The 23,901-nt window shown below is 51.2% G+C and overlaps 2 protein-coding genes across 6 annotated transcripts in view; one reads left to right on the forward strand and one right to left on the reverse strand.

The window, feature by feature from the left end:
* The first annotated feature begins 1,194 nt into the window (after window positions 1-1,194).
* MPO (myeloperoxidase) lies at window positions 1,195-11,155 on the forward strand. Its single transcript, XM_040244229.1, has 12 exons — window positions 1,195-1,279; window positions 1,429-1,522; window positions 1,828-2,003; window positions 2,192-2,315; window positions 2,411-2,540; window positions 2,612-2,818; window positions 3,666-3,984; window positions 6,055-6,215; window positions 8,140-8,395; window positions 8,838-9,008; window positions 9,971-10,208; window positions 10,938-11,155. Exons 1-12 carry the CDS (start codon window positions 1,204-1,206, stop codon window positions 11,143-11,145), a joined length of 2,160 nt encoding a protein of 719 aa, XP_040100163.1. The 5' UTR covers window positions 1,195-1,203; the 3' UTR covers window positions 11,146-11,155.
* A 2,204-nt stretch (window positions 11,156-13,359) lies between these two features.
* LPO (lactoperoxidase) overlaps window positions 13,360-23,901 on the reverse strand; it is a 30,435-nt gene continuing 19,893 nt past the window's right edge. For all 5 annotated transcript variants that reach the window (XM_040244231.1, XM_040244233.1, XM_040244234.1 and 2 more), the window contains 4 exons: window positions 16,939-17,191; window positions 15,097-15,270; window positions 14,242-14,479; window positions 13,360-14,054 (listed from right to left, as the gene is read on the reverse strand). In XM_040244231.1, coding sequence (XP_040100165.1) covers window positions 13,847-14,054; window positions 14,242-14,479; window positions 15,097-15,270; window positions 16,939-17,191 — 873 coding nt within the window. In that variant the 3' untranslated portion in view covers window positions 13,360-13,846. The remainder of the gene's footprint in view (window positions 14,055-14,241; window positions 14,480-15,096; window positions 15,271-16,938; window positions 17,192-23,901) is intronic.

Below are 23,901 nucleotides of genomic sequence, written 5' to 3' on the forward strand. Positions count from 1 at the left end.
TGTCCAAGTTCACACATAGCAAGCCCTGGAAGAACAAGGCTGGAAGAACTTCCTGGCAGGTGGAAAGGGACACCAGGAAGATGTCGCTGTCCCTTGTTCCTCGGCCAAGAGGTGGTCTGGGGATAGATGGCAAGAGTGAGTGCAGGAGGGTGTCTGGAGGTAGGATGTGTGGGTAGACTGAACAGGACATGGGGGCCATGGGGGCCATGGGGGCCAGCCTGACGAGGGCACAGGAAGGCAGATGAACACCGTCATGAGTTGTAGGGCACCTTTCCCACTGGCACTCTCTTTACCAGCCTTCCTCTGGGTCTGGGCTGCGTCACCCAGCTGACCACTAACCACAGCCAGCTCTGTTCTCTCCTGGTTCCTGAAATCTGGGAGCAGATGGAGGGGGTGTTGGAGGTAGTCCCCTACAAAGAGCCAAGAGGAAAGGCGATGAGAGGGATAGAGGAAGTTCCTTGGTCCTCAGCCCGTAGCCCCCATGTTCCTCTTTCCTGTAAAGCTCAACGATCTCCAGTCAGATTTCCTGTCCCCTTAGCCTGCTCCAAGAATGAGGGGCTGCCCACCATGGTTGGCCCCAGGGGCCTGGTTACTGTTGAGCGTGGGGGAATGGTGTCCGGAGGCCGATCGGGCCATCATCACTCCAATTTCTGTTTCCCATTATTCCCTGGGCTGTCAGTTCCTAACTTTCATCCCTTGCAAAGGAACCCTGGATACTCAGTTGAACCAGAATTTTGGAGAGGGGGGATAAAATTTGCACGCTTTGGGGACAGCACTGGTCTAGCACACGTGGGGAGCTGAGATTCTCTGGAGGAGTGCCAAGTTCACAGGCTGGAGATGGTTTTGGTCCCTCCTCCACTGCCTGTTTCTCCCATACGAGGGGGCTCTTTCTGTGCTCCCTGGCCCCAGTGGGGGAGGAGAGAGGCTTTAGTCTCCAGGGGCGGGACCCACCTGCCCCAGCCCTCCCCTAGTCTGGAGAACATAAAAGCCCAGGTTCAGCTAAGAGGTGATGACAATGCCAGGTGGAGCCCTGGAACTTCAGAGGTAGGGTCCTAGACTCCGTCTGCAAGCAGAACCCACTGCGGGGGCACTGGGTGAGAAGGAGGGGGTGAGGGGCCTGGGAGGAGGTGGCTGTGGGGCGCCCGTCTCCCCAGTGCACTGTGGGCTTTGCACACTTCGCAGGCACGGGGTCTTGTTGCAGAGATGAAGCTGCTCCTGGGCCCGGCGGGACTCCTGGCAGTTCTGATCATGCTCCAGCCCTCAGAGGGTGCCCCTCCAGGTAACAGTTCAGAAAGAAGGGAAAAGGTGGCGTGTCGAGGGTAGGTCTGAGTCCCCGGGATTCCTTTCCTCCTTGTAAGCCACCCGGGCTCTGGGGTCTGATGGGGACTTTGGGTCCATTCCTGACCTCCTGACCTCTGTTCTGGGCAGCTGTCCCGGGGGAAGTGGAGACCTCAGTGGTGTTGACCTGCATGGAGGAAGCCAAGCGGCTAGTGGACAAAGCCTACAAGGAGCGGCGGGAAAGGTGGGGCTTCTGAGTGAGGCTGTCCCCGGCATTTCAGAGAAGGAACAGGCAGCAGGGAACGTGTGGCTGGAGGCTGGAGGTGGGGCCCTCTGCCGGGCGGTCTTTCTGTCTTTGGGTGTGAAAATGTCTTCAAGACCATGCCTCCCACGGCCTTGTCTTTGGACTCCCAGGTCCAAACCTTTGGTGTCTACAAAGACAAACCTGCTTCCCGGCTCTGGGTCCTTCGAGCCCACAGCTCTGGGCTGGGGCCCTGCTCGGTGTCTCCCCCTCCTTTCTCTGGGCTCACCCCTCCTTCCCTCAAGCAGCATCAAGCAGCGGCTTCACAGCGGCTCGGCCAGCCCCATGGAACTCCTGTCCTACTTCAAGCAGCCGGTGGCGGCCACCAGGACCGCCGTGAGGGCGGCTGACTACCTGCACGTGGCCCTCAGCCTGCTGGAGAGGAAGCTGAGGGCCCTGTGGCCAGGCCGTTTCAATGTCACAGGTACAGTTCCCGCTACTCTTCCAGCACCTCACTCAGTCCCTGTGGGTCTCCCCATCCCTCCTTCCGGGGGGTATCCTAGCAGCCCCCCACTATGTCCTCAGTCCACATCCCCCAAGCAAGGCTCCCCAGAAGTGGGTAGAACACAGGGGCTCAGCTCCCACTTGCCTCCTACTTTGCCCGGTCCACAGACGTGCTGACCCCGGCCCAGCTGAACCTGCTGTCCAAGACTAGCGGCTGCACCCACCAGGACCTGGGGGTGAGCTGCCCAGAGAGGGACAAGTACCGAACCATCACCGGGCAGTGCAACAACAGGTGTGGCTGCTGGGGGTGGCCCCTGATGGGCGGGTGGTGGCTGGAGGCTGGGGACCATACCAAGGGGTGTTAGCGCCGTGTTCCCGCCCCTGCAGGCGCAGCCCCACGCTGGGGGCTTCCAACCGCGCCTTTGCACGCTGGCTGCCGGCGGAGTACGAGGACGGCTTCTCGCTGCCCTTTGGCTGGACGCCCCGGGTCAAGCGCAGCGGCTTCCCAGTGCCCCTGGTGAGCCCCGGCCGGGCGGAGGGGGAGCGGCCCGGCCAAGACCGCGGCCCCTGACGCCCGGTGTCCCACAGGCTCGCGCCGTGTCCAATGAGATCGTGCGCTTCCCCACGGAGAAGCTGACTCCGGACCAGGAGCGCTCACTCATGTTCATGCAGTGGGGCCAGCTGCTCGACCACGACCTCGACTTCACCCCCGAGCCGGCCGCCCGCGCCTCCTTCCTCACCGGCATCAACTGCGAGACCAGCTGCCTGCAGCAGCCGCCGTGCTTCCCGCTCAAGGTGCTTCCTCCCGGCCCCGCCCTGCAGCCCGCCGGGTCGGGGGAGAGGGGCATCGTTCCTTGAAGAGGCCACCTCCCTTCCTGCCCAGCTTGTCTTCTCCGGGTCCCAGCAAGCCTGCCCTGACCGCTCCCCCCGCCTCCACCACCCAGCATTTCCCAACCTCTCTGTGCTGACAACCTTCCCACTGCCCCTCAGACTTCTGTGTGCAAGCGCCGGGGGGGGGCTCAGTCTTCTTCCCTCCCCACTCGGGGGTCCCCCAGCCCCAGCCCACATCACACAGAGCCTGGTAGTGGCGTTGGAGCGGGGCTGAGAGTGGACACGTGCAGAGTAGGTAGCAGGGGAGAGAAGGAAGGAAGGAGGGTCCCAGAGAGAGGCGGACAGAGGCAGATAGGGGACGGAGTGAGACAGAGAGACAAGAGGGGGAAGGGAAAGAAGAGAGGCCACCGCAGAGGACAGAGAGAGAGCCAGAGACCCGAGCAGAGAGGAACAGAGTCAGAGGAGAGGAGAGAGAGGAGGTTGAGGGGGAGGGTCGGAGGACTGGCCTGCGCACCTCCAGGGGGCCCAGGTCCTCCATGCCTGCCCTCCAGTCACCGCCCCTCCTGCTCAGAGGCGCTCTGCCGGTGGGACCTTAGGCTCATCCCTCGGGGGCCTTGAGAAGCCTTCCTGCCAGCTGAGGGGGGCCCGAGGGGCTCTGTTTACTGTCTGGGTTGCCCGCTCTGGTCCCCGGTTCCAGACGGCTTCCCTAGCGGGAATTCAGGGTCTAAAAAGGCGGGTGGACCAGGGCGAGCCACTCCTGACCTCTGTCCCTGGCCGCGGCGAGCCCGCGGGCCCTCTCTCTGCACCTCAGATCCCGCCCAATGACCCCCGCATCAAGAACCAGCAGGACTGCATCCCTTTCTTCCGCTCCAGCCCTGCGTGCACCCAGAGCAACATCACCATCCGCAACCAGATCAACGCGCTCACGTCCTTCGTGGACGCCAGCATGGTCTACGGCAGTGAGGACCCCTTGGCCATGAGGCTGCGCAACCTGACCAACCAGCTGGGGCTGCTGGCCGTCAACACCCGCTTCAAGGACAACGGCCGGGCCCTGCTGCCCTTCGACAACCTGCGCGATGACCCCTGCCTCCTCACCAACCGCTCTGCGAACATCCCCTGCTTCCTGGCAGGTCAGTCCTGGGCAGGGACCGGGACTGATGCAGGGCGCCCCCTACTGGAGCCACAGCGAGCCTATTGCAGAGCCCCTTGTGGGGTTAGCATTCAGAGACTGCCCTCACCAATTTACAGGGTGAGAATGGAGTTGCCTTGGTAACAAGTTGGATGGAGCCAGAAGGAAAAACAAAAACAAACCCCCAAAACGACAAGAACAAAACACCCCAAATTTAAGAAGGAGACTCGGGGATGGCCAAGGCGCCTGGCTCCATCTATCTAGCCCTTTCTCTGTTGCTCCCTTTCCATTTGGGCTCTGAGAGAGGGGAAAGCTGACTCCTCCAGGGACAGGAAACCAAAGAGAGAGCAGCATGGCGCCCTCAACGCTCTAGAACAGCAGTATCCAATATGGCAGACACTAGGCATACATGGCTATTTTCATTTATATGTAATTTAGCTTAAATTAAAAACAAGCTTGCTCTACTGTGCCAGCTACCTTTCAAGTGCGCATTTCAAGTGTTCAGTAGCCCCATAGGCTAATGGCTTCTATACAGGACAGCTCAAATGTAGAACGTTTTCATCAGTGCAGAATTTCTGTGGGACAGAGCTGCTCCAGAACATCACCACCTACCCACCTTGATTCCCTGTAATAAAAGAGGGTGGGATTTTCGATTTAGACAACTGGCAGTCCTGGGCATAAAGTTGGGGCAGTGATGGTGGCCATGCCCAGAAATTTTACTTGATACGGTGTTTTTAACTGTGAACCCAGCAGTGGGTCTGAGGCCCTTCTCTCTGGCCTCTTAACCTCTCCTCATGATGGCTCTGCTGGCTGGGCCCTGGGGAAGAGAATCCAGGTCAGCCTCACTGTGGACTTTTCTGGGCTAGAGGAGAAGGAGCAGCAGTCCTCCGCCTCCACATGGTGTTGAGTCATGTGTCCCCAGCCCGGATGGTCTTGACCTCTTGTTAAGTAATGAGAAGGAAAGGCTACTCTCAGGGAATTTCCTTGCCACCGACTTTTAGAGCTGGGGAGGACGGAACCAAGTGTCTTACAGAAATGGGCCTGGTCCTGACCCTCCAGAGCAGGGTTAGGGGAGGACTAGAAGAATCAGAGGGTCACTCTTGGTTCTTTTAACAGTCTCAGGTGTGGCCTTCAAACATCCTGTGCCCTGACTCCCTCTCCCAAGCAGACTGCAGAGTTAGAATGTAGTAAGGTGGGCATGGCAGCTCTGAGCAGGTGGTAGTGGCTTTCTAGAGTCCTGTGGTAAGAAGGATTCTGAGGTTGCATCCAATTTCTTTTTTTATATTAATTTTTATTTTTGGCTGCGCTGGGTCTTCAGTGCTTCACTGCTATGTGTAGGCTTTCTCTAGTTGTGGCAAGTGGAAACTGCTCTAGTCACAGTGTGTCAGCTTCTCACTGTGGTGGCTTCTTTTGTCGTGAAGCACAGGCTCTAGGGCACACAGACTTCAGTAGCTGTGCCACACGGGCTTAGTTGCTCCATGGCACTTGGGATCTTCCCAGACCAGGTCCCCTGCAGTGGCAGGCAGATTCTTAACCACTGGACCACCAGGGAAGTCTGCATCTAATTTTATCAGGAGTAAAGGCTGTGATCATTTGCTGTGTCTGACATGGGCAGGAAAACAGGGAGAGCCAACATGCATGCTACTTTTTTGGCCTTCCCTGAATCAAGAAAATGTCAATCAAGCAGTGCTCATGGATCTCCTATTTTGTCCCAGGCAGTGTTAAACCCCATGTGTTTGTGTGTACGTTGGGTGGGAGGGTCAGATACAAAAAGGCACAATCCATGGTCCTTGTCCTCCAGGGGCCAGCAGTCTCAGGTATGGGAAGGTGGCAAGTCTTGTGTAAGATCTGATGCTTAGTAAATGAGCATTCCCGGCCAGCATTGAAGAGCTGCTAAGGCGGACCAGGGGATCAAGGGAGGCCTCCAAGATGGGGTGCAGACTGAGCATGGCGTGAAAAGTTGAGTGGAGATAACAGCATTTGAGGCCTTGGCCCCAGAGGGAGTTTCAGTGGAGCAAGTCCTTTCTGGGAGGGAGGTCTTAAGAATGACAGTAGCTTTTGCTTCCCCAAGGGGACTCCCGTGCGAGTGAGATGCCTGAGCTCACCTCCATGCACACACTCTTTGTGAGGGAGCACAACCGGCTGGCCACAGAGCTCAAGCGCCTGAACACCCGCTGGGATGGAGAGAGGCTCTATCAGGAAGCCCGAAAGATCGTGGGAGCCATGGTCCAGGTAGGCAGTCCTGGGCATCTGTGATGCCAGGGGTTGGCAGACTTGGGATGCCAAAGTTCCTCTGCTGCATGTTGCTTGCTTGCTTGCTAAGTCACTTCAGTCGTGTCCGACTCTGTGTGACCCCATAGACGGCAGCCCACCAGGCTCCCCGTCCCTGGGATTCTCCAGTAAGAACACTGGAGTGGGTTGCCATTTCTTCTCCAATTCGTGAGAATGAAAAGTGAAAGTGAAGTCACTCAGTCATGTCCAACTCTTAGTGATCCCATGGACTGCAGCCTACCAGGCTCCTCTATCCATGGGATTTTCTAGGCAAGAGTACCGGAGTGGGCTGCCATTGCCTTCTCCGCTGCTGCATGTTAGCTGTGCAAATTAACCCTCATGAGCTATGTGAAAACACCTGGCAGATACTAAGTGCCTGACAAGGGTCACTTGCCTTTCATCCCCTCTTTCCCAGGCTTGCTCTCCTTTCGACTTTCCTGTCTACCAGGAATGATACTGACAGGTTTAAACAGGTGGATCTAAAATGCTTGGTGCCCAGTGAAAGTGGAATTTGCTCAGTCATGTCCGATTCTTTGCGACCCCATGGACTATATAGAGTCCGTGGAATTCTCCAGGCCAGAATACTGGAGTGGGTAACCTTTCCCTTCTCCAGGGGATCGTCCCAACCCAGGGATCAAACCCAGATTTCCTGCATTGCAGGCGGATTCTTTAGCAGCTGGGCCACCAGGCGTACAGTAGGTGTTCAGTAAATTCTTCTTTCCTTTATCACATTCACTCTTGGCTCCTTTACACACTCCCTCTTTTTTACGGCTCTATCCCAGCTCACCCACTCTTCTTATCCTCGCTTAAAGGGGTGTTCTCCCAATTTGGGGGGAACTATTTCAATGCTTTATTTATTTCTTGGCTGCGCTATTTAGCTTTGGGGATCTTAGTCCCCCAACCAGGGATTGAACCTGTACCCCCTGCAGTGGAAACGCAGAGTCCAAATCACTGGACTGCCAGGGGGTTTCCTTTCTCCCAAGTTTTGACGCTCCAGCACCCTCCTCCTCTCCCAGGTCATGAACGTGCACTCGAGTGCACACACCACACACACACACACACACACTGGTTGTTAATACTCCTCAACTTTGAAGTGGAGAGAGTTGCTGGTGCTGAGGTTGATCAGGGTGACCAGTTTTCCATTGGCACTAAGAACTTAAATGAGATTTAACTCTGAGAGGAGATTCCAGAGTCTAAAATCTAGAGTGTGTCTGTTCCCTCTCTTCTCTTTTCACTGCGAGAAATCACCTAGGGTAGCCCTTTTCCCTTTTGCCTCCCCTCTGTCTACAGACACTAGATTGAACCCTACTGTGAGCCAGGCACTTGGTTGCCTACTGAGTAATTTCAAGAGAAATGAGATCCAACCCTTGCCCTCAAGGAGTATGCTAGTTAAGAGAAATGCTGCTGCTGCTGCTGCTGCTATATCGCCTCAGTTGTGTCCGACTCCTAGCCACCCCATGGACTGCAGCCCACAAGGCTCTTCCGTCCATGGGATTCTCCAGGCAAGAGTACTGGAGTGGGTTGCCATTGCCTTCTCCCTATAAGAGAAATGAGACAGGAATAACTCAAGGGCAAGGAGCTATGAAAGGACTCACAAACCTTTTATTATTTAATCCTCTAAGGCGGAATGCGGCATAATTACCTGTAATTTACATTTGAGGAACTGGGGCTCAGAGAGGTTAATAACTGGCCTAAGGTCACACAGCAGGCAAGCACTCGAGCCCTGTTCATGCCACTTGGTCCTACTCTGTGGGACCCAGGTCCAGTACTGTGGAAGGCAAATCCTTGGCCTTAGGCGAGGGAGGGATCCCTCCGAGTCAGGAGCAGGTGAAGAATCCGCAGGGAAGGGTGAGTGGAGAGGCCACTCTGAGTGACTTTCCTTTAGATCATCACTTACCGGGATTACCTGCCCCTGGTGCTGGGGCGGGAGGCCATGCGGAAGTACCTGCCCCGGTACCGCTGCTACAACGACTCGGTGGACCCGCGCATCGCCAACGTCTTCACCAACGCCTTCCGCTACGGCCACACCCTCATCCAACCCTTCATGTTCCGCCTGAACTGTCGATACCAACCTATGCCGCCCAACCCCCGCGTGCCGCTCAGCAGGGTCTTTTTTGCCAGCTGGAGGGTTGTGCTCGAAGGTGAGCAAGACCCTGTCCGGGAGTGAGGGAGTGAACTGGCCGCCGAAGGTGGGGTGGGCGTGGACTTGGTCACAGGGAGCTAGGGCGGAATAAATTGTCTTTCCTTCCGTCTTCGGGGCATCTGATTTCTGGCCTGGTTCACTTGACTCTGCTTGCACATCGAACAGAGTGGGGTGAGACAGCTTATAGGGAGCTGGCTCCTTCCTGTGCATTGGGATCCTCAGGGACCCAGGAGGGCTGGGAGCATCTGAGCCTGACGAGTTTGAATGGCTTTATCCCCGAGGCCGCAGAGCCTCAGTGAGGATCTGCCCACCCGGGGACCTTGGCGCCAGGAGCCACATGTGCTCAGCGCTCTTCGCCACTGCCCCCGGGTACGGCTCGCTGCAGTCTGAGCTCCGGTACCGAGCTGGACCCTTCCCCCGGCGTGCTTCTCTTGCTGCAGGTGGCATCGACCCCATCCTGCGGGGCCTCATGGCCACCCCTGCGAAGCTGAACCGCCAGAACCAAATCGCGGTGGACGAGATCCGGGAGCGGCTGTTTGAGCAGGTCATGAGGATCGGGCTAGACCTGCCCGCGCTCAACATGCAGCGCAGCCGCGACCACGGCCTTCCTGGTGAGGGGGCTGCCCTGGCCTCCCGGGCCCACCCACCTCCCAGTCCAGTGCCTGTCCTCTCCAGTGCCCCCAGCTACTGGGGCACCCCCCACCCGCCCCCACCCGCCCCCACCGCCTCCCCCTCGACCGCCAACCCTCAGAACCTTGCTCTTAGGATGCGGCCTGAGGTCAGGCCCCTGGGCCCCTCTGCCCCGTTTCCAGCACCTTCCACCTACTTTGTGTTGCTGGAATCCCCCAATTTAGTGCATCGCCATAATAACAACGAGCCCCTACTGCCCTGAAAACCTACCTCCATCCATTTTGCTTCATTTTATGTGCATTCTGAGGGGAAGAGATGATTATCACTCCCGTTTTACTGATGTGGAGAAAGAAATGGCAACCCACTCCAATATTCTCACCTGGAGAATCCCATGGACAGAGGAGCCTGGCAAGCTACAGTCCATGGGGTTGCAAGAGTTGGACACAACTTAGCGACTAAACCACCACCATTTTACTAATGAGGAAACTGAGGCTTGGAGAAATTCAGAACCTGCCCAGGTTCTCCAGCCAAGTCAGGGACAGAGCTGGAATGGGAGCCCAGATCAGCCTACCATCCTGCTGATGCCTGTACTGTGGGACAGCTGGTATGGGGCTGATCCTTCCAGACACACCGCACCCATCGCAGGTCTGAGATCTCCACAAGCACAAGGAGATGCTCCTGTTCTTGGACCCAGCAGGAGTGATGACAATTTAGGATTTACCTTAGAGTGGGAAGGGTAGGGGAAGACAGAGAGGCTCCTGGAGAGACCCAGCTGTGCCCAGGCTCCCGGGGAGGCCAGAGGATTCCCTGGGGGGTTTGTAGACGGGTAGCAGCCCCTTTGTGCCCTCCTTTCCTGCATGAACCTCTGTATGTGGCCTCACTGTGTTGGGAGGGTGGCCTTTCTGCGACCCACTCACAACCACCCTCCGCTCCTCCCATACAGGGTACAATGCCTGGAGGCGCTTCTGTGGGCTCCCAGAGCCCAACACAGTGGGTGAGCTGGGCACAGTCCTGAGGAACCTGGATCTGGCAAGAAGGCTGATGGCCCTGTACCACACGCCCAACAACATTGACATCTGGATAGGTGGCGTGGCTGAGCCCTTGAACAAAAATGGCCGCGTGGGCCCACTGCTTGCCTGTCTCATTGGGACCCAGTTCAGGAAGCTCCGTGATGGCGACCGGTGAGGATGGAGGCCTTGCAGCTCTGGCCCTGCTCCTGACCCTCGGGGGACCCCCGCTTCCTCTTGCTAGAAGGAGTCTGTGATTTTCCAATGTGTTCTGGGGAGCCTCAAGGTCGTCACTGATGTACCCTGAAGCTGTTGAGGGTGCAAAAAGGAGGGATCTCTAGTTGTCAAGGAGAGGGACGAGAGAAAATGCTACCCTTAGTCATGTTTCTCCAGGTCCTGGGTGTGGTCACGGGGCCACCAGTCTCCATTGGAAGGTCCCATCCTTGCTTCCCCCCGCCCGCCGCTCCTGTTTTCATTCCACTGTGGGCCTGACCTCTGTCACACCCAGTTCTCACCTGGTCCAAACTGTGCCTTCGGGAAACTCTTAACAAGGTGTCCCTCTCTGGGTGGACAAATGAGACACACTCCCTAGATCCCACCTTCCCGCCTGAACGTAGCCCTGTCCAGGACACAGGGTCTCATGGGAGAGTGGGCCCGTCTGTCATTAGTGATGCCTAGAGGCTGCTGGGGTGGGAGCGGGTTGTGGGGGGCACCTGGGCAGCTGTGAGTGGGGCTCTATTTGTTTGAATCCCCCCTTGGGCTGCCCGAGGGCCTGGAGCTCTCCTGTGCCGTGGGGCCGCTGTCCACTGTGGTCCTCTGTCACCCAGGAGCAGCTCCAGCCAGTGGGTGTCCTCCCAGCCCAGGAGGGCCTCAGGCACAGTGGCCGTGGGTGTTCCCGTGCAGGTTCTGGTGGCAGAACAAGGGCGTGTTCAGCAAGCGGCAGCAGCAGGCCCTGGCCAAGATCTCCTTGCCTCGCATCATCTGTGACAACACAGGCATCAACGTCGTGTCCAAGAACAACATCTTCATGTCCAACAGATTCCCTCGGGACTTTGTCCGCTGCAGTAGTCTCCCGGCATTGGACTTGGCTCCCTGGAGGGAAAAGAGCTAGAGGCAGGTAGGGTAAGGGGGGCAGTGGGGAAGTGACGGCTGGGCATCTCTGGGCTGGCCAGTTGGGCCCACAGAGCTCTCCCTTCTCTAGGTGAGCCCCTCCCTGTTCTGGGTGCCAGCCAAAGACACCACTAACAACTGGACATTTGTGTGTGTGTGTGTGTGTGTGTGTGTGTGTGTGTGCGCGTGCACAGTGAATCGAAATTGGATTTTGTGTGTGTTGCATGTGAACGTGGGTAATGTTTTGTGTGCTGTGTATACATGAGTGTGTATTTGCTGATACTAGATGTGTGGAAGGCAGCAGAGTGGATTGGTGAGACACACAGGCTAAGGAGCCAGACTGCTTGGGTTCAGATCCTGCAGCCTACCAGTTGTGGGACCTTGAACAAGTTCCTCAACCTTGCTAAGCCTGAATTTCCTTTTTAAATAACTGCTGCCATGGCTCCTTAGAGAGTCCGTTGCATCCTCTAGTATTGGGTTTATTGAGCACCCATTGCCTGCCAGGCAGTGTGGCCCGCATGGGAAACACACAGGAAAAGTCAGACACCATTTCTGCCCTTGTGGAGCTTATACCTTGACTGTGTCCTGTTAACAGAGGTGAAGCAGCGACCCTGGAGGAGTGACGACCCCGGAGGAGTGGCTATTAGAAGTGGGCTGCGCGTGGGTTGAGTTACAGGCCCAGGCTCGCCAGGCTCAGTCCATGGCTCCTCTTTTTCTTCCTTACCCTGTTGTCTTACTTATTCAGAGGAGCTGCTTGGAGAGGAATTTGGCCCTTTTATACCATTTGTTTATACCTGATGATTATAATAAAGCACCACAGATGGGGTCTTTGCTCTGTGTCTGCAGTGGGGCTGGACCCTCAGCAAGAGGCTTGCTCTGGGCTCTGAACCTGAACCAGAGTGGTCTGTGCTTCAGGGCCCTTTCTAAACTGGGGGTCAGGACGTCCAGGCGTTCTCCTTGGGCTGATTCATACACGGAAGGCCGTCATCCTTGGACGCCTAGGGGCCAGGCCAAACTGAGCAGACCCTCTTCCCTCACCTTCCCCAGAGAGCGGGAATCGCGGGCACCAAGCCCTTCTGTTGGTGCCCTGCGCCGGGAAGTATTATGCTTGCTACGTGCTCGCTCTGCATCGGGCCTGTGCCAAGTGTTGGGAAACAGAGGGCACTCAGGAGAGGAAAGAGCAGGAGGTTGGGGGGAAGGTGGTTCCCTCCCCAGGTGACAAGACACCTGGGGACCCTGTTAGCCGGCCCGGTGGGTCAGAGGCCCCAGGACGGTAGATGCCCCCTCAGTCTTGCCTTTGCCGGGGGTCCAGACCAGGACAGCAGGCGGGACTGAGGGAGGGGAAGGAGCAGGCTCCCCTGATGAGCGTGCCTGCAACTTGATCCCTCTGCCTGCCTGGTGGATTCCCTCCCATTCTCTCCCTTCTTCCCACATTTGGGGAGGAGGGCACCCACAGCTGGGGCCTGAAAGGATGTGAGGGGCACGTACCCACGGGAGTCTCAGACATTAGAATCTTCCCCAAGAGGGAGAAACCCTGCTCAACCCCCTCTTCTGGCTCCCAGGCTTTCCTGTAGAATGGTTGCAGGCCTCCTGCCCCCGCTGTGCCAGTCAGGGGGCCTGGGGGTCCTCACTGGGCTGACCTTACCCAGGAGGGTCTTTGAGAAAGAACTCATGAGTGTGTATTGGGTGGCAAACTAGGAATATTCTGGAGTTGCCGGTCAGAGGCCTCACAGGCTCCCAGGACTAACCTAGAAGAGGGTATTTCCCTAAAGGACCCCTGGAAAAGAAATTAACTTTTTTTTTTTTTTTTCAAACTGCACATCATGGCATGTGGGCATCTTAGTTTCCTGACGAGGGATTAAACCTGTGTCCCCTGCAGTGGAAGTGTGGAGTCCTAATCACTGGACCACCAGGGAATCCCCCCAAATTAGCTCTGGGGAAAATCCAGGCTTGGATATCTCTGCCCCTGTGGCGATGCCCTGAAAGTTCTCCTGCCACCCCACGGCCATGCCTTCTTTGCGCAGGAGCCCCTTCCCTCCTTTTCTTTGAGAGCGCTTTGAAGCTGAGAGCACCAAACTGGGCCCTCTCACTGCCTAGACTCATGCATGTGACCCCTTTGTGGTGGGACATGTCCGAACTGTAAACACCGTTGCTCATTTGGTAGTGATTCCAAGGCCTGCCTTCCAGAAGGGAACAAGGTCATCGCCAGCATCTATAGTCAATCATCAGGTGTTTATTGAGCATTCACTGTGTGCCAAGTACTACGCTGGGGGCCCCAGGACACACTTGGAAGCAGGCTGAAGGCCGAGCTCAAGAAGTTTACAATCTAGTTCAAGGGGAGGAGAGATACGGGTGTCAAGGCCACAGCCTCAGCCAAGACTTTTTTGGGGAAAGGATGGGTGACATCTGGCAAGCAAGATCGGAAAGCATTTTGGAGAGTGTAAGTCTTGACAGAAGTGGGGAAGAAGATGGAGAGGATGGGGGTGGAGAGGTGGGATTCAACAGGAAGAGCTGGAGCGGCAAGGCAGCTGCCTTGGGCTTGAGCAAGGTGTGCCTGGGGGGCGTGCAGAGACTCGGCTGGGCAGAAGTCCTGGGATCGGGTAGGGAGCCCGAAGGGGCCAGGTCACTGAGTCTACTTGAAATGGCATCGTGGCCAAGGGGAGCTTTACTGCACAGTGAGGGAGGCTGTGGAGTCCGGGCCCCTAATTCTCCCTGGAGGCCCAGGGTGAGAGATCAAGCTTATCAACAGCTGAGCAATCCACAAAGTCATGTGGGTAGTTGTTGGCCTGGAAAGCATGCAGTGGGACCTTCGTGATGTGGGTGTTGTCACAGATGAGGCGCGAGAAGGATACTTTCTGTAGAGAGTCCCGCTGCTTCTCAGTGAAGACCCCAGGGTTCTCCCACCAGAACCTACAGAGACACAAGCAGGGTCTCCACACAGCCCAGCTGCTGGCCCCTTCCCACTCTGCCAAAAGGGAAGGGAGGAGGTCCCCGGGAACATGCCGAGGTCTGGCATCTGTCCTGCAGGACGCCCACCCCAATGCCCACCTCTCAGAAGGGCCTCCCCTGCCGCCCTCCCCGCTGAGGTCTCACTCACCTGTCCCCATCACGTATCTGCTGGAATTGCCTCCCTAGGAGGCAGGCCAGGAGAGGCCCCACCCGGCCCCTTTCTACCATGGGCTCGGCGTTGCCTCCGATCCAGATGTCAATGTTGTCGGGGGTCTTGTAGAGATCCAGTAACTTCTTAGCCAGTATCTTGTTCTTCAGCACGGCCTGCAGCCCCTTCAGCGTCTTGGGCTGTGAGAGGCCACAGAAGCCCCTCCAGGAGTTGTACCCTAGGGCAGAGAGGTGGAGGCTGTCTAATGCCCTTTGAGGACATGCCCACTCCAGCTCCATCAGCCCCAGAGAGTCTGCTTTCCCAGCCTCTGGGAACGGGGAGGCAGTGAGCCACTGTTTCACCCTGTGGCACTTGGGCTTCGAGGGAGCCAGCAGGATATGTGCTGCTTACTGTGGGCCCAGGCACTGCTCTAAGCCCTGCACACATATGTAAACTGAAGAACAGAGATGCTAAGTCACTTGTCTAAGGTCACACAGCTAGAATTTGAACCCAGACAGTCTGGCCCTTAAAGTTCTGCATTTAGGAAGGTCCAGTAGTCATCGCTTTCTCTCTGTTCTCCTTTTCTTAATATTTTCTGGGTTTTTAAACTGCTTTCACAGGTCAGTGGTTGATCGCTTTCATTTGAGGAGCCCAGGCATAGTACCAGATATGTTCTCTGGTCTCTGTCTTAGGGAGACTGGAAGATGCCATTTCACAAGTGCGTTTTTAAAACAGGCATCTCTGCCTTCTGTTTTAGAATTGATCAGCTCCTCAGGGCTATAGAGGAAAGTCCCTGGGAACCCCAGAAAGCAGCGAAACATTCCCCAGGCCTGGCTGGACCCTGGGCCCACTCACCAGGCATCCCATGGTCCCGGCAACGCTGTAAATTGATAGCAGCCAGGTCAAAGCCGTGGATTTTGTGAGTGGGCTGGAAAAGCTTGTTGCGCAGCTCACTTGTCACCATTTTATTCTGATTCATCAGTTTGGACTTCTTGGCCAGCAGACCCCGCACCAGGGGGTCAATTCCACCTGCAAGGGAGACCCAGAGGCCATGCTGGGGGTGGGGCAGCTGGGGACATCTTCCATTGCTGGGCACGCCCTCCTCCTGACAGTTTCTCTTTCTCAGGTGAAAGACAGGCCAACTGCCCCTCTGGGGCTGGAACTGGGGAAAGAAGAACACAGCGCAGCCCACAGGGTGTGCTGGGGGTTTGAGGCACGTCCACACCACCTGCCATCCTGCGGGGATGCGTGAGCATAAGCTTCAGGGTTTCTTCCAAGCTCCCGTTCAGAGAGCTGGCTCCTTCTCCTCCATATGGTCCCCCAAGGAACTGTGCACCATGAGAAGAGATGGCAGAAATCTCTAGAAATATGCCCTGACTTGTCAGGCCTTAAGTAAAAGCCAGTTTCAACACAGCCCAGCTCAGGATAAAGGGGAACAGGGGTCCAATCGTTGGCACTTAATGGAAGTGGAAAGCTGTAGAGAAGAGCAGAAAAGAGCAATTTATTTACTGTGTGTGTGTCAGCTGCTCAGTCATGTCTGACTCTTTGTGACCCCAGGGACTGTAGCCCGCCAGGCTCCTCTGTCCATGGAATTCTCCAGGCAAGAATACTAGAGTGGGTTGCCATTGCCCTTCTCCAGGGGATCTTCCCGACCCAGGGATCAAACCCAGGTCTCCTGCACAGCACGCAGATTCTTTACCATTTGAGCTACCCAGGGAAGCCCTATTTATTTATTAGACACAGGAATTCTTTCTGCAAGTGTCAGGGAAGCCTGAGGGAGGGAAAGGAAGCAGGGAAAACTTGGCACCTTAAAGGACAGTGCAAGAAAGAGAGAATAATAACTAATATTTAGTGATCACCTCCTGTGTGTCAGAAACTATTGTAGGGCGCTTTATATATGTATTTCATTTTTTTTGGAACAATCTTCCTATAAAATTAGTTTATTGACCATATCCAAACAAGCACATACATATTTTATTTTATGTGAATAAAATATAATATTAATGTTTCAAACATAGTTGATACTCAGGAACTAATCGCCAAACTTTTGAAAAACCTAGATTTTACGGTCAGTTAATTTCAATATATTAAATACAATTAAATTGTATAAGTGCACTATTAATTTCCCTACTATTATGATTTGATAAAGAGATTACTTATAATCTTAATAACTACAATTAAGGCTGTAATGAGTACCCTTGAGTTTACATACACATTCGAACACTCCTTATTATGTCCTATAGGTAAATTTCTAAATATAAAATTGTTTGTCAAAATGTGCTAATTTCCATCCAATACATATTTTTCACTGTCTTTTGGACAGACACACAAGGAGTTCCAAATTCTCCATACTTTGCTAATAAATGTACCATTACTCTAATAGGTGAAAAAAGTAATTGCTGATTTATTTGTGTGTTTGTGACTATGTTTAAAGAGACACACAAATATTAATTTCATTATATACTTATAATAATTGATAATTATTTATATATAGTTATTTCATTTTAGTATCCTAGTGAGAGAGATATTATTAGTGTCCCCATTTTACAAACGAAGAAACTGAGGCTCAGTGGGGTGAAGTCACTTGCCCAAGGTGGCATGGGAAGTGGCAGGAGGCTGACTTCCATGCCAGGTTTTTCTAGAAGCAGGCTGCAGAGTGAGACAGCCGGGTGATGGCGCATCCCCGAAAGGACATACCGTCTTTGATTATCCTCCAGGTGTTGAAGAAGAGGGTATGCAGGGGGAGCTCTGCTTCCGGACCCCATGGCTGGTAATTCTCATCCAGGCGGGACACAGTGGAGGGAACCTCCATGTGGCCAAAGCGGAGGGCAAAGATGAAGACGTTGGAAATTCGGGGATCCACAGAGTTGTTATAGCCTTGGTAGGGCGGGATCCACTTCTGCGTCTCACTACCTAGCACAATGGGTAGGTAGTCCCTAAAGGTGATAATCTGCAAGGAAAAACAAGTCCAAAAAAAAGGATGTGAGAAGACTCAAACCTTTGTGGAGTGAGGTCGGAGCCAAGGAGGAGTGGTCAAAAATCAAGGATGGCAAATGGGTTGCATATGTGTCCTATGCGTTGCACGTGTCCAATTCTCCTTCCCGTAACCCTGGCAGACATTACTAACCAATCGTGACCTAGTTTCTGCTGACCTTCCATGATCTGCCTCAATATAGGCTCTACTGATCAGTCCCTTGAATTTGACATTTGAAATGTACTCTCTTGGCCATCTTTGCTCTAAATTTATGATGAAGCTAACATCACAGTTTCTGTGTGTCACTTTAACATAAAATTATATTATTAAACTTTTTCCCACAGGCCAGGGCAAGAAGAATGGAGAACCACAGGAATGAGTCACAGGGTAACCAAGGGGAGTTCATTCAGTCCCCCATTCTGAAAGAAGTGCTGCTCCATGGAGAGGTCAGTTTCTTGTTTGTTTTGCTCAGAAGAGTGAACTAACATAAACAGAAAATTTTGAAAAAATATAAAGTCATGCCATCCCACAACACGATAATTATGTTAATTGTTTATTCTTTCTAATTTTTATGGTATACATATTTTAACTTGGTTGTAATCCTAGAGAACATGTAGTGAAATGCATTCTGCTTTTTTACCTAATATCTCTCATGTTTCTGCCTAGCTCACGATTATGCCACTGACCGTGTATAATATTCTCTTGCCCTCAGGGGTCCTTCCCATTCCTTCAGCAGCATAGACTCTGGGGACACCATCCTTGGGGCAGGCCGCCTGCTCCTCAGGCTCTGGGAGGCAGCAGGAGACGGAACCCCGCCCCTGGCCACAGTGGACTGGCCTGACCGGGGCCCCAGACTAAGCTGGTTAGTCAGATTCTCTTGCTCAGGAATTTAGATTTCAGATGCAGCTACTCTAGACTGTTCCTGGTGGTGCTCGATAGGAGGGGACAGATGGATTGTCATTTTCTAGTGAGCAGAAATGCAGAGAAAACCCGTCTGCAGAGAAAGAGAGATGTGAGGGGAGGAGAAGAGGAGAGGGAGAGACAGTGAAAATGACTTGCCTCAGTTCCAAAGGATTTCCAGCCTCTGGCTGTCACCCTTGCCGAGGCCCGACTGCATTACACTCACTGTCCCGGGGTTCCAGGAGAAACCCTTAGGAGCTTCCATGTGATAAACGTGTAGGGTGAACCAATACTGAACATCTTAATTATCCCAAGTGGGTATCTTTTTCTTGTAGTCCAAGAAACCCTACGCTGAAGCTCTAACTCTCTCATGTGACTGTATTTGGAGATAGGGCCTGTAAAGAGGTAATTAAGGTTAAATTATGTCATAAGGGTGGAGCCCTAATCCAGTAAGACTAGTGTCCTTATAAGAGAGAGACGCACACACGTGCGTGAAAACCACGTGAGAAAAACATACAGCGAAGGTGGCCAAACCAAGGAGAAAGGCTTCAGGAGAAATCAAACCTGCTAACTCCTTTAATCTTGGATTTCCAGCCTCCAGAACTGTAAGAAAATACCCTCTGTTGTGTAAGCCTCCCAGTCTGCATTACTCTGTTATGGCAGCCCAAGTAAACTAATAAAAGCCTCAACTCAGACAGCCTTCAGGTAGATAATTTTTATCCTTTGATTTCCTATACACATCTCCAGCAGCAAGATTTATGGGTCTACATTTTCTTAAAAAATAAGTATTGAACTGTGGAGATTTTGCTAAGAAATGAATGGAAATAGTTCTCTTTGATGGTTAAAAATATGCACATAGCGCTTCTGGTTGCAAAACAAGATGGAATTTACTCAGTTCTCCTTACTGACTGTAACTAAAGAAACCTAAATGTATCCTCCACTAAATAGAACTAAATGCTCTGGAAATTTTATCCAACAGACAGCACTAAATAGACTCCAAAAGCTGGAGAGATGGACTAGCTAAAGACCTTGTCAAGGAATGACAAAATGGTGAGTTCCTACATACCCCAGACTAGGTCCATGAGAGGATGGCAGTCTTCAACCCCCAACAGAAATAGACAAAAGCAGTTAAGAATAACCTTCTCTCTCATTCTCCAGAGGACCTGGCTAGGGGGAAGTTCAGCAAAAACCTAGTAAAGAGTCCCCACAGCTGCTTCACAATTCAAGCCATTAGCCATCTCAACCCTTGATCCACAACCCAACCCACGATCTGCCTGCAGCAGTGAACCCTGTGTCTCTGTTCTTCACCCAGTGGCATAGAGACTCAGGCATAGTGGCTCCTATAACTCTAGAAGGTTAACCCGTAACTCTAGAAGGTTACTCAGCAACAGAAGGCAGCCAGGAGAGTACCTTCCGGCCCTGCAGACAGAGTCAGCAGGGATAGGGTGGGGACCCCAGAAGAATGAAGAAGAATGAAGCAGACCAGAATAGCATTGCAAGGGCTCAGAAAGCTAAACTCTCATTGGAACTAAAGCTTGCAAAAGCATGCCAGAACCTACAACCAAACCTACACAGGGTAACTTATTATGGAATAATATGTGCCTAAATAGAAGATTAAAATAGGATCAGGAGTCTCCTAACATAATAACTAAACCGTCCAGGATAAAATTGAAAATCACCCATAATACCAAGAACCAGGAAAGCCAAAGTTGAATGAGAAAAGATAATAAACTGATGCCAATACTGGCATGAATCAGATGCTGGAATCATCTGATAAAGATTTTAAAGCAGCTGTCATAAAAATGCCTCAATAATCAATGTTAAGTTATCTTAAATGAAAAAACAGAACATTCCATAAAAGGAGTGCTAAGTCACTTCAGTCATGTTCAACTCTTTGTGACCCCACGGACTGTAGCCCACCAGGCTGCTCTATCCATGGGATTCTCCAGGCAAGAATACTGGAGTGGGTTGCCATGTCCTTCTCCAATAAAAGAAGTAGAATTTACATAAAAAAGGAACAAATTGAAACTATATAACTGAGACTATCCTAACTCAAATAAAAACTTGTTGACTAGACTCAGTAGTAAGGTGGGCATGGCAGGATAGAATTGAAGACAGATCAATAGAAATTAGTCAATCTGAAAAACAGAAAGAAAATAGACTTAAAAAAAAAAGCAAAAGCAAACAAAAAAAAGTCAAACAAACCACAGCCTCCGTGTTCTGTGGCACAATAACAAAAAATCTAATGTTCATATTAATGGAATTCCAGAATTAGAAGAGAAATTGGATAGGACTGAAAAAGTATTTGAAGAAATAATGCCTGAAACCTCCCCCCCAAATTAGTGACAGACAAACATTAACATATATAAGAAGTTGAATTTCAAACAGAATAAACCCAAAGAAATCTATTGTAAGACACATCATAATTAAGTTTGTGAAAACTAAACACAAAAATTCTTAAAAACAGCCAAGGAGAAATGATATATCACCTACAAAGGAACACCAACTTGAATAGCTTCCCTCATAGCTCAGTTGGTAAAGAATCCGCCTGCAATACAGGAGACCCCGGTTCCATTCCTGGGTTGGGAAGATCCTCTGGAGGGAATAGGCTACCTACTCCAGTTTTTTTGGGCTTTCCTGGTGGCTCAGCTGGTAAAGAATCCACCTGCAATGTGGGAGACCTGGGTTCGATCCCTGGGCTGGAAGATCCCCTGGAGAAGGGAAAGGCTACCCACTCCAGTATTCTGGCCCAGAGAATTCCATGAATTGTATAGTCCATGGGGTCACAAAAAGTAGGACACAACTGAGTGACCTTCACTTTCAATTTGAATAGCAGTGAATTTCTCATTTGAAACCATGGAGGCAAGAGGAAAGTGGCACAACGTTTTTAAAGTGCTGAAAGAAAAGAACTGTCAGCCTTGAATCTAGTATCTGGTAACACTATTCCTCTGGAATAAAAGGGAAATAAAGACATTCTCAGATGAAGGAAAGGAAGAGCATTTACTGCGAGCAGACCTATCCTCAGAGAATGGCTAAAAGAAACTCTTTAAATATAAAGAAATGACAACAGAAGGAGGCTAGGACCTTCAGAAAGGAAGGAACAATGTGATAGGTAACAATCCACCCAATAGCAGAATGCACAAGCAGTTCTTAAGGATCTGTGGAACATTCAACCAGAGAACGGTACCAGAGCTATAAAGTAAACCTTAACAAATTTGAAAGAATTGAGATCATATAGAGTATATTATCTGACAATGATGGAATCAAACTAGAAATCAGTAACAGAAAGGCAGCAGCAAAATCTCTGAACACTTGGAAATAAAACAATATACTTCTAAATAACCTACAGGTCAAAGAGAAAGGAAGTAACAACAACAAGAAAACATACATACTGAATTAAAATGAAAACATAGTGTATTGACATTTGTGGGATACAATTAACAGTGCCAAGAAGGAAATTTATATCACTTCTAACAGTGGAAACAGTGTCAGACTTTATTTTTGGGGGCTCCAAAATCACTGCAGATGGTGATTGCAGCCATGAAATTAAAAGATGTTTACTCCTTGGAAGGAAAGTTATGACCAACCTAGATAGCATATTCAAAAGCAGAGACATTACTTTGCTGACTAAGGTCCGTCTAGTCAAGGCTATGGTTTTTCCTGTGGTCATGTATGGATATGAGAGTTGGACTGTGAAGAAGGCTGAGCACTGAAGAATTGATGCTTTTGAACTGTGGTGTTGGAGAAGACTCTTGAAGAGTCCCTTGGACTGCAAGGAGATCCAACCAGTCCATTCTGAAGGAGATCAGCCCTGGGATTTCTTTGGAAGGAATGATGCTAAAGCTGAAACTCCAGTACTTTGGCCACCTCATAGGAAGAGTTGACTCATTGGAAAAGACTCTGATGCTGGGAGGGATTAGGGTCAGGAGGAGAAGGGGATGACAGAGGATGAGATGGCTGGATGGCATCACTGACTCGATGGACGTGAGTCTGAGTGAACTCCGGGAGTTGGTGATGGACAGGGAGGCCTGGCGTGCTGTGATTCATGGGGTCGCAAAGAGTCGGACACGACTGAGCGACTGAACTGAACTGAACTGAATACTTATATTAGAAAAGACGAAAGATCTCAAATCAATAATCTAAGTTCCCACCTCAATAAACTAGCTGCTGCTGCTGCTGCTGCTAAGTTGCTTCAGTCATGTCCGACTCTGTGCGACCCCATAGACGGCAGCCCACCAGGCTCCGCCATCCCTGGGATTCTCCAGGCAAGAACACTGGAGTGGGCTGCCATTTTGTTCTCCAATGCGTGAAAGTGAAGCCGTTCAGTTGTGTCCGACTCTTCGCAACCCCATGGACTGCAGCCTACCAGGCTCCCTGTCCATGGGATTTTCCAGGCAAGAGTACTGGAGTGGGTTGCCATTGCCTTCTCTGAATAAACTAGCAGTAAGAGCAAAATAAACCTAAAGCAACCAGAGTAGACTAAAGAAGAAAAGTCATATAATTATATAAGTCTATGCAGAAAAACCACTTGACAAAATTCCACATCTGTTCATTTAAAAACTTTCAGTAAGCTAGGAGAAGAGCAGAACTTCCTCAACTTCATAAAGAGCACTTACAAAGAAATTCACAATTAACATACTTAATGGTAAACCTTGAATGCTTTTCTTTAACTGTTGGGAAGGTGAGACTGTCTGCTGTCACCAATCTTATTCAGGATAGTACTGAAGGTATACTTTTCTTGCCTGTAATAAGGCAAGGTAAAGAAATGAAAAACACACAAATTAGAAAAGAAGGAATATAACTAATTATTTATAGATGACACAACTATCTGTAGAAAATCCCAAGGAATCTACAGATTCCTAGAACTGAGTTTAGCAAGGGTCATAGGATACAGAATCAACATATAAAAATCAATTATATTTTTACACACTGATAATGAGTCACTGGAAACTGAAATAAGAGATGTAATACCATTTACAATTCTTCCAAAGGAAGTTAATATGTAATACCATTTACAGTTCTTCCAAAGGAAGTTAATATCAGGTATGTAACAAGCATGTACAGGATCTGTATGATTAAAATTATAAAATGCTGATGAAATAAATCAAGGAAAATCTAAACATTTGGAGAGACATACTATGTTTATGGGCTTCCCTGATGGTAAAGAATCTGCCTGCAATGCAAGAGACCTGGGTTCGATCCCTGGATTGGGAAGATCCCCTGGAGGAGGGCATGCCAACCCACTCCAGTATTCTTACCTGGAGATTCCCCATGAACAGAGGAGCCTGGTGGGCTACAGTCCATGGGGTCACAGAGTTAGACATGACTGACGGACTAACACACAGACATACACACTGTTTATATATTGGAAAACTCAACATAGTAAGGATGTCAATTCCTAAATTGATCTAAGGTTTAATACAATTCTTATCAAAATCTCAGCAAGACTTCTTTCTAGACATGGATAAGCATGTTTAAAATGTTATGGAAAGGTAAAGACCCTATGATAGCCGAAGTAATTTCGAAAAAGAAGAGTAAAGAGAGAAGAGTCATTCTTCCTAATGTTAAGTCTTATCATATAACTGCAGTTATTGAACACTGGTGCGGGTACAGGGATAGGCATATAGATTAGTGGAATAGAATGGGCAATCTAGAAATAGATTGATATAAATATGGCCAAATATTAATAATTTTTGACAAAAGAGCAAAAGCCATTCAAAAGGAGAAAGATAAGTTGTGCTGGAGCCATCAGAAATCCAGTCACCCCTGCCTGCCCCTCAGTGAAC

The sequence above is a fragment of the Oryx dammah genome, unplaced genomic scaffold (assembly GCF_014754425.2).
Source record: "Oryx dammah isolate SB20612 unplaced genomic scaffold, SCBI_Odam_1.1 HiC_scaffold_8, whole genome shotgun sequence".
In the NCBI taxonomy this organism is placed as follows: Eukaryota; Metazoa; Chordata; class Mammalia; order Artiodactyla; family Bovidae; genus Oryx; species Oryx dammah.

What these genes read in the sequence shown, in the direction of transcription:
- MPO (XM_040244229.1), top strand. Translation starts at nt 1,204, where the DNA reads ATGAAGCTGCTCCTGGGCCCGGCGGGACTCCTGGCAGTTCTGATCATG. An exon ending in TACAAGGAGCGGCGGGAAAG is followed by an intron (nt 1,523 to 1,827) that starts GTGGGGCTTCTG and finishes TCCCTCAAGCAG; the next exon opens with CATCAAGCAGCGGCTTCACA. An exon ending in AGGCCGTTTCAATGTCACAG is followed by an intron (nt 2,004 to 2,191) that starts GTACAGTTCCCG and finishes CCCGGTCCACAG; the next exon opens with ACGTGCTGACCCCGGCCCAG.